Below are 10,885 nucleotides of genomic sequence, written 5' to 3' on the forward strand. Positions count from 1 at the left end.
ACTTTGGAACCTGCAACGATACCCCCCACTCGCTTTGGGTTGAATTATCGAATTTTCTTTGTCACCTGCCATTGATAGTGTTGAACCCCCTTGCTTCACACCGTTGAAACAAGTACGAACAAATCAGTCCCAAACAACTTTTCAAAACTGAACCCGTTTACTCATAAAAACCCGGTTCACAAATACCTTTTACAAATAATCGTGTGTAAAAGAAATTGGATTGCAAATTCAAAAAATAAACTATTGTTTTTTCTTTTGAATTCTTCTTCGTAGTGCAGCACCAAATTCAAGAAGTAAAATAACTTTTGTTTTCTTCTGTTCGTGAATTATTAAAAACCCAACACCCATATGTTATGTTGACTTTTGTCACAAACTTTAAAACAAAAAACCACAGATTTAAGAAACAGAAACCTTATAACCACCTAAATCAATTTCGATCAAAAACTTTGGCGCTGAACACTCTTAGCTCACCGCAAACCAAAACCAAACACCCTTGGTCCAAAATATTCCTTTACGCGCACACCCCGATCGGAAACCCAACTCGGTTCCGATATGCGCCGATTGATTACTCCTCAAGCCACCGATCGCCTCCGACCGATTATCGATTTCTTAAACTTGGCTCTGATATCAATTCAAGTCCCGTATCAATAATCAACACACAAACTAAACGAATAACCCTCGTTTATATTAATAAGAAAATATCACTCTAAAAACTGATTACAAACCCTCAAACCCTAACTCGGTTTGACTTTTGATGAACCCTAACTCGGTTACACCAAACTCACCTATTCTATTGTCTAACCATAACTCGGTTTATATAGACTAACCCTAACTTGTTAGCCAAGACATTACCATATATAATAAAACCTAATTATTGGGTTGGGCCTTACACTTGGGCCAAACAACAATTGACCCAACATGTTCCATATCAAGTCATCCTAGAAACGAAGGTTTGCAAGTGAATGTGGATAAATGTTGAGCAAGATGTATGTGCCTCTAAGAAAAATTAAACAAGATTAAAAGAGAGAGTTTACCTGACTTGCACCTAAGCCTATACAATATTAGTTTCATCATCTGTTTGTACCGAACAAACAGCAGCAGGAAGAGGCGAGAGCTTCTATCTGTAGTCTGTACACACAATTAACCTCAAATTCATGATTTAATGATATTTAAACTTTTAATAGTCCATAACTAACAAAAAAATAAATCCTATGTTTGGCTTCTTCATATCTTTTCTTTTGATTCATCCCTTAATAACACTATTAAGCAACACACCGACATATTTAGTAATAGTTGAAAAAAAAGAGTAACTACCACTTCTTTCAATCCAAATAGAAAGAAAAAATAATTGTTATACAAATACATTTATAGGCATTTTTTAAACAATTTTCTTTGGTTTCAACCTGATGACAACAGTGCATACAGAAAAATCGATTACCCGTGGAAAATCTTCAATTGTTGATCACAAATAGGGTTTATGGCACCACAGATTACTCGCAAATGAATGTTAGTAATCTTACAAAATCAAAAGGGTTAGATAAGCAATTCGAGAATCGCCTGCTCCAGAAATCACGGAAATGAATTTGGATAACTAAAGGGAAGGCATAATTAATTTGATATGTCAGAGCAGGGCATCCACGTGGCAAACTAGAGGACTATGTTTCGTGATATAAGATCTTGTTTCAAGAATCGCCTACAGTACCTCAAGGATTCTTATGAACTCCTGAAGAAACATATGACTAATCGAGCAAAGAAAATGCTCAAGCGGTAAAGATCATGAAAGGCAAGGTAAATGATTTTATAAAAGTTGGTCTCCCTATTAACCCTATTGGTGCAAATGCTATTGTACTGGGCTTTTCGCTTGAAGAGCACATAAGGGAACTAGAATTTATGATGGAAAAACAAGACATGTTCTCTCGAGACAAGGATGCTTAAGGAGTGTCCAATAATCATATCACCTAGCCAAGAGTTTTGACTGGGAAATTGGTGATTTAAAATGTCTGACTTGTATCTTTCTTGAAAAAAGATGACTGGATCTTCAAACCAAACACAACCCCGATTATGCTCAATCTGACAAAGATGGCCATGAACCTATCACAGCTTTCGGATTCTTGACATAACAATTATACAAAATTGAGTATTTTACCATTGAAGATATATGTACATTCTCCTATAATGATTTACAAGATATACACAAAACATTAATACCAATCAACATGTTTGGTTGATACATCAGGTTTCTTCTTTGGCTTCGTGTAACGGTTATTCTCATATTTTGCTTTTACAATCAGGGAGTAAAGCAAGTCCGCTTCAGCAGAACAATCAAAAGGCACGTTCAAGATACTACAAAACCATAAAATCATCTCCACAATAAAAAAAAACAGAGAATAGAATAAACAAGTCAAATCAATTAAGCCAAAATGAATTAACTAAAACCGTAAATGTGTTGAATCGACCGAGTTGCAAGTGCATAAAACCTTAGCATCTTTAATAAGGAATAATTTAATATATACCCAACCAAAACTAATATTAACATTTTATTTGTTTAAACCCTATTTCTTATTGAGATTTTGATTAACATCGACAATAAGCAAGCAAACCGAACCGTCATCTCTAGTGGTGAGCAAAAAACGTTTTGGAATCGTCAGAACCGGTGCCTCAGAACCGCTAATGTGCGTTACCTTATGGTTCTTGGTTCCCAGAATTTGCATTAAACGGTTCCCGGTTTGGTTCCAGGTAAAACCAGCGGTTCTAGACTTGGATCCGAAGAACCGAAATATTAAAAACTTTTTAAATAAATTTATCAATCCCCATTTTTATAGAGTAACTTATTAACCGGCATCCACTCAATCATTTTTTTAATCCAAATCTTCTTTCTTTACATTCAAGACCTAGCAACCATGATCAACTTTGATCTAAGCTATCAAGGTAATTTAATATAAAATGATATGATCTTCCATTAATCTATCGTTGCTAATGATTTATTTAACTTCAACAATTAGGTTTTAGTAAAAATATAACAGATGCTAATCTTGTAATCTAAATTAGTTATACTGTGAAAGAAGACATACAATTGTATAAATTTGTTTTGCAATTTGCAAAGTTTGCACAACTCAGCAAGAACCGGCTTTACCGATTCTAGAACCGAACCGTTTTACTATAATAGGTTCCGGTTCCGGTTATATTTTTCACTCATTTTCGGTTCCGATTCCGTTTCGGTTCTCGCGGTTCTAAATCGTTGCACAGCCCTAGTCATCTCTCCTCTTTTGTTCTCTCAGCGGCAGATAACTGAACACTCGAATTTTTATGTTCGAATCAAATTATCAAACCTATATCATGAATTTATGCTATAAAAGAAAGTAAGAAAGTTAATATAATATTTTGAGAAAACTATTGTTTATGGGTAAGAATAAAAGAACTTTAAACTAAAAATGGGTAAGAATAAATTTAAACTAAAAATGGCTATATAAAAAAGATTAAGTTAAAGATGAGCATATATAAACTTTGAAGTTTTAAGAAATAACGATAAAATGGTCATTTATTAAATTGTTTTTCAAAAATTGTATATATTTGATATTTTAACTAATTTGTAAGGGCGTATATTATATTTTTAGCTTTGCATGGGTATATATGATATTTTCCAGGTTTGTAGGGGTATATATGAAATTGCGCTTTGTAATAAAATAGTTTGTAATCATATATACATATCTAACACATTCAATCTTGACTAGCACAAATTATCAACGGAGTAATCTTAATTAATGAATGCTAATTTAACTATGAACTCAATGCAATTTTTGGGGTGGTTATATACCTTCCAAGAAGCTCTTCCAAGATAACCCTTTGAGACGGTGTTACATAATGGATGCAACTTCTGGGGCACTGCCCAACTGCCAGCTGCACCTGATAATCCTCCTTATGACCTAATTAAGATTAAAGAAATTGATATTAGACACGTTGTTATACCATGCTAATTACTACTTGTATATACCAACCTTGAGATGTTGCACGTGCGGTTCCTGTTGAAGAACTGAACCTGAAGGCATGAGGAGCTGTTTTTACACAAGAGTAAGGACACCCTGCAGATATGTTCAACAACATAGGTCATGGGATCTATTTTACAACCTGCAGATACTTAACAGAATAAAAAATAAATAATTAATGTCTTAAACTTAATTAAAAAACTTCAATACCACAATATAGCCCTGCTTGCGGTGCGCACATATGATGTATATATGTGTGAACCCTCGGGTGGGCAAAAGTGAAATTGCACTAATTTTGACGTTATTTTACTAATCTCGTGAAAATAACGTTAAAAGTGACGGACGGTTAATCAGGCATCATGTAGTGGCGTTGATAGCTGAAAGATAAGGGTACATGCACCGATCAGCTGGTGTCCCGATGATTGAGTGCTATGTGCCTTATGTCCAAGGCTTGATGCAAAACTACTATCGAGCCGGGGGTCTCACCGGAAGCAGCCTCTCTATCCCTATGGGGTAGAGGTAAGGCTGCCTACATCTTACCCTCCTCAGACCCTACCATAGCTTTGCTATTGGTGGGATATACTGAGTACGATGATGATGATGATGAATACCACAATAGCAGGCTTAATATTTGACTAAATTGATCCTTTGAAATGTAAACAGATTGAAAGCGCCACCTTAAGGGAAGATAAACATTTGAATACGACTCTCCGTAACCAAGGTTACAAACCGATAACTTAATAGTTAATTTGTTGAGAATATGCATTAATGATGGTTTTCAATATCCTATGATTCTGGTTGCTTTGCTTCTGATAAACTAACGTAATAGATTTTATGTGAAATGGAAAGAATAATATTAAAAGAATCAAGAATGTTTTACCTTTGCCAGCACATAGAACCTCATTAACAAAGATGTCAAAGGCCTCACACTCAGGAGCATCAAAGGGGTCTAGACATTCACTACAGCAGAATTTCAAGTTAGGGTCCGAACTTTTTACTAGGAAAAAACAAAAAAAAGGGGGGGGGGGCATTATTACCTTTCGATGATTTCTGATTTGCTTAAATTGGATAACAGCTGCACAGAAAAATATTAATATTGTTATTAAAATATTAAACGTGATTGGAAAGATAGAACTTAGAAGGCTTCAAGACAAGATGATAGAAAGTTATGCATCATAGCTTAGTTAAGGTGAAAAGAATTAGATAATCGGCCATTTTCTACCGCAAACATTTATTTATATCGATTATTTAATGTGTAAATCATGATTCCAAACACAATTGAATTACTGAAATGGTTTGGTCATTTGATCTGTTACGTTGGAGATAGATAATACACAATTACTAGATAATATATATAATAAAAACAAAATATGTACCTGGTAGGCCTGAATGACAAGGCGAATCATTGTATCTGAGCTGCTACTATTATTATTATTAACATCAGGATGGAATTGCTTGACCTGAAAGAAAAAGAAGAATTAATATAATATAATGTTTTTGGTTAGGTCCCAAATTAAGGAGTGAATGATAAGGAAAGGAAATGGTGTATACTTTGGCCCGAAAAGCTGCTTTAAGATCGGAGCCTGGCGTTACGTCGAGGACTTGGTAGGCAGAGGAAACAGACATGTCATCGTCTCGGACAGACTTCACTCTAAATTGGTTGTTGGTCTTTAAATTTGAATAGCTAAAGAAGAAGAAACGTCGTTTAGGCCATTTAAATGAACAAGAAACAGAAGAAGATGATGATGATTTGATTGACGATGGTGGGTACAAGTTTCTGTACAACGGAAAGCAGCACCCCATTGCATCCAACCAAACAAAGAAAGAAATCAACAATATCTCCTCTCGTGTGTATAAATAAAAGTAGAGTAATTAACTAGGGTAGATCAAGTCTGATACAAACAAAATATAATTAAAAAAAAATAAATAAAAACACATCTAGTACACATGATAATAATAAAACAAAAACGATAAACATTGATAACATAAATAATTACAAACATCTTTGTTAATAACATAAAATTACCAATAACATACATGTAATAGACATTAGTGTTTTGTAGTAGTTAACAAACGTTACAAAACTTTAAAATTTTCTATTGGTAAACTTTCATGGAGACTAAATATATTTAGGCAATGTTCTATAACGTTATATAGAAATCTGAATAGAACTCTTTAATTTCAAACCAAAGTTATAAAATTTGAGAAGTCTCATTTCATAATTGGGTTTAATCAAATAACCAAAAGGATATAATTAAATAATCAAAACCCATGTTTTTACCAACGAATCTGCTATGAATGTTTTAATTTTCTGTTGCATTCGATAAATCGATACCTATGTTGATGAATGTCGATTTAAACAATGTAAAATGAAGAAATCAAACAAACCTTATAATTCTAATGTAGAAGATGAATGCAAAAGCAGACGACGATCGTTAATTGAATATGTATAGTCTAATCGCATTTATACTTTGAATTATCATATAATCATTATAGAATTAGGATTGAGGATTACATAGAATTATTAGATTTAAACCTGAATGATGGAAATAGAATTGGCTTTTACATAGTCTGGTTGTTTACAAAACCCGCTATATGTGAATTAAATTTTAATTTTAATGAAAACAAAAAAATAAAAAAAATGACAAAATTCCATGTGACAATTTAAAGAGATTTGATGAAAATGAAAAAAATAAAAAAAATGCTAAAATGTCATGTGACAATTTAAAGAGATTTGATGTAAATTATTTTAATGAAAAGGGAAAAAAAATGCAAAAATGCCATTTAACAGATTTGAAAAAAGTTTTTCAATAAAAAGGAAAAAATAAAAAAAATGCCATATGGCAATTTAAAAAGATAAAAAATATTTTAATGAAGCCAAATCGGCAATTTTGAGACACCCAACTGAATTTTGAGACACCCACCCTATTTGCGGCGGAGAGGGCTATACGCCACGAATATGGGGGGTTTTGTAGTATGTTGTCCCGTTAGTAATGTATCATATTAGTCGCATATAGGGCTCCACACAGCGGATAAGGTACCCGACAGCCTGCGACAATCAAATCAGTTAAAACCTAGTACCCTATACGTCGCGAATAGCCCTATCCGCGACGAATTGTGTCAACTCTGGATTTTTAAGGCTTTCAGCTCCCTTTTTTTCTCTCTACATATCACAATTTACAAACACAACACAACATACACAAATATGTCGTCATATGATCATGTGTTTGCATGCTTGAACGATGAGAAGTCAGGCTTTGCATATAATGATCAGTCGGAATAGTCGGGCTATGCATATAATGATCAGTCGGAGCAGCCGGGCTTACCAAATTTGAATTTACTTCCAGACCTGAACCAGGAGCCGGATTATTCATGTATCAAGAAGTCCAACTTACCAAATCCTGACTATGTTTCGTTGTATATTTATATAATATAATGGTAGTCGCTAGTTATTTTTGAAACAAATTATGTTGCAATTATATTTTGTCAATGGTATATCATATACGGTGTAGTCAACCTTTGTGGTCGGAGGATAATAGCACGTCGAATACATACGAAGTCCATCGGAAGAACAACCTTATGGTCAGTGTCGTACTAGTTATCTGTAGAAGAGTCGTATTATAGAACCCAATCTTCGTACTAGTTACATGTAGATGGTTCGTATTACGGAACCCCAATTCGTACCAGTTACCGTTAGAAGAACCACCGTATATGTCACGACCAGTATCAAATTACATCGATGATGCCATTCAAGAGGCCGGCGACGAAGGAGGCAATGATGATAATGATGATGATGGTGATCGTTACATACACGAGACGATATATTCGTATGTAACGGATAATGTATGCCCCAATATGTTTTTTTAACTTATTATGTTATATTATATTAAATTATATTATATTAATATATATAATATTAGATATATATAATTCTCGTGATGAGTTGGTGGATTTATCTAAGAAGAGAGTGTGGAAGCATGGTTGTGTTATCGTGATTAAACGGTCAAGGATCAAAAGTGTGGACCTTTCATGTAATCGTGGAGGGGAACCCAGACTCAAGACTGAGGACCTAGGAGTGTAAAGATCGATTGATACCGGTTTTGTAAATATGTCAGAGCTGCGAGTCTATTTTAGTGGAAGACTTTTATAAAATATTAATTTACATTGAACACTTACTCAGAAACTAAATACCCGAGCATTCGGTTACAAAAATATTGTTTGGTATTATTATAAGGATTAAATATATAAAACTAGCTTTAGAGCCCGTGTAAAACACGAGATGATCTAAATAATCAAGTTACAAATAAAACAATACATGATGTATATATGAAAATGTATTACATCTATTGTCACACCCCAATCTACGGTGGAAATGCCGGGGCGTGAGCTGATTGCTCACAGCTCTCAAGGTACTATCACGCAATAATTAAAATAACAATATCTATTAATCAAATTCAAAGGATCCAACAAAGTTCAGATAAACAAGATACACAATTTCATAGATAGACAAATAAGATAAAAATCTAATTTTTTATCTTGTTTCTTCTCTCTATGTCGGTCCCGGATTGATCGCTCACACTCACAATAAAGTCATAACCCACACAATAAATGTGTCGACAAGAGGGTTAATGACGGTTGCTATTTTGGGTAAGAAAACTGTTTGTTAACAGCGGAATCAGAAACAAACAGAGTTGTTGCTTAAGGATTAATAAATGTAACAAACACAAAACAATAACTCAAAAGACTTCCATTTATATAAATGATTCATACAAATGTTAATCGATTAGGGTTTATTGTAAGGAATGTATTGTCCGTACTAATCCTAGGACAACCGTCACACTCAATCAGGAATATTCCTTTAGGTCTGAAAAGTTGATGTGTGTATAATAATGCTCCCACAACTAAACTTTAAATTTATTAAACGAAAATCCTAAAGAAACCACACAAAACCGGCAAGTGTACCGATCACTAACAGTATAGCACCAAGGAAGTCCGAGTATCGAACAAAAGGATACTTGAAAACGTTAATGATACTTAACCCTAACCAAGACTCACCTAAGAATATTTAAATGATTTTTAATATAATTAACTACTTAACCTAACTTACTTCAACTAAATTAATTAACTAGACTTAACTTAACTTGACTAAACTCTTAACAAAACTTGGAAACTTGACTGCAATCGGAGAAAACGTCTACCTAGGTAAGAATCATATTGAAGGTATAATAAGATAATGGATTAAGGATTCTCACGACATCGGTTCCTAAGGATGACACAACTAAGGTTCACTCAAGGAAGCTAGATCACCTCTCGGTCTCACCAACAAACTCTAACTTACACTTAGTTGATTTTAAGAACAAACCGGGAAACGAACTGTTAAAGTGCTCTAATGCCGGCTCTCCTCTCGGTCTCACCGACACACTACCCTAATGGAGACGAATACTACGCAACCAAGGATAGAGGAACAATTTAGTTTAACTTAAACTAGATCAACTAATCGCTCAAAACCCAAACCCGACAAGAACCAAGCCCGCTCTCGCGCGATCTTAATCCTAACAAGTAAAAGCTATAAGAAGACCTTACTTCCTATCACCTCTCGGACTCTAAGAAGGTGTTCACCCGCTGATAATATTCAATTAATACACTCACTTAAACCCTACGGTTGATCACCCCGCAAACAAACCCTAAACACCAAGAGTTCTAACAAGCAACAAACAATCAAAACTTATTCAATCAATCAAAGCAAGAGGTAAATGAGTGTAATTAACAAATTCACAGCCACTAAACACAACCTAATTTAATGTTAAACCAAACTTTTCATTAACAATTCAAGTCATGATGATCAACAATCCATATTACTCCCTAAAACCTGACAATAATCATCTAACCTAGGTAGAACTAACAAGATTAGCCTAACATTATTTTTGGACAGCAGCAAACATATGGATTAAACATCATAAAACTCAACATAAACATCATTAAAAACATTCAACAACCAATGATAATCAATAACAACTCAATCTCTAACTTAATTGCAAAACAATCCAACTTTAAAGATCAAATCGTAAGCGTTATGAACATAAACAAAAACATAAAGTTTATGGAATGTTTACTATCAATTATGGTTGAGTTTGATGATGAGAAACGAACCCTAGCTGATGTCCTATGATCTCCTTGCTGCTGCTATAATCAACAAAGCCTCAAAAAATATTTTTTTCTTCCTTCTCGGCTGTCCAATTTGCTTGCGATCGGACCAGAGGGTCTTTTTCAACCAACTTGATGTTGATTTATATTTTATTCTTCTTTCTAGTGCTGCCCTATTTGCTTGCTGCTATTTCACGTGGGATTTAATCCCACCACACAAACCAAAATAAAGCCTTTCTTAACACCAACAAAATTCAACAACTAGCCGACTCTTCACAAACAACAAACTGATTTTCTTTGTTTTAAGAATTCCGATCGGGATTTTTTTAGTGGTGCTAGGGTTTTTTTTAAGTTATATTATATATTAAGACATGTAAGGCTTGGTTCTTGTGGGCATGGGTCGGGCCTTGACTTGTAGTATCCAAACTTGATCAAATAAGCCCCTATAATCTTCAAACTTTACTCTTTTCTCCATCAAAACTCATAACCTACAATTAACATTCAAACTTTGTAAAATCAAGCAAAAACCATCCATAAATCTTATTAATTAAATGATTAAGTACGTAAAACATGATAAAACGATACGGAAAGTAAGTGTGTTTTACAACACATCAAAAGTGTAACCTGTCTCTCTCATCTGTGGTAGGCGTGCCCTAAATTATTCTATTTATGGGTCTGCCACCACCTTACAGTTGTCATTCCTTCTAGAAACCCTAATGATTGGTACATAATCAAATTACATATTAAAAAGTATACTA

General features: G+C 34.1%; 1 protein-coding gene across 1 annotated transcript; it reads right to left on the reverse strand.

Annotated features, from left to right (window-relative positions):
- Nucleotides 1-2,071: 2,071 nt before the first annotated feature.
- On the reverse strand, nt 2,072-5,685 carry LOC143619036 (uncharacterized). Its single transcript, XM_077091066.1, has 7 exons — nt 5,535-5,685; nt 5,360-5,443; nt 5,021-5,058; nt 4,864-4,943; nt 3,996-4,079; nt 3,815-3,923; nt 2,072-2,343 (listed from the first exon to the last, which is right to left on the reverse strand). The coding sequence occupies exons 1-7, from the start codon at nt 5,607-5,609 to the stop codon at nt 2,202-2,204; spliced, it is 612 nt and encodes a 203-aa protein (XP_076947181.1). The 5' UTR covers nt 5,610-5,685; the 3' UTR covers nt 2,072-2,201.
- Nucleotides 5,686-10,885: the final 5,200 nt, after the last annotated feature.

Source organism: Bidens hawaiensis, unplaced genomic scaffold (assembly GCF_021521415.1).
Source record: "Bidens hawaiensis isolate Kalapana, Puna unplaced genomic scaffold, B.hawaiensis_p1.1 tig00002380_1, whole genome shotgun sequence".
NCBI classification, from domain to species: Eukaryota; Viridiplantae; Streptophyta; class Magnoliopsida; order Asterales; family Asteraceae; genus Bidens; species Bidens hawaiensis.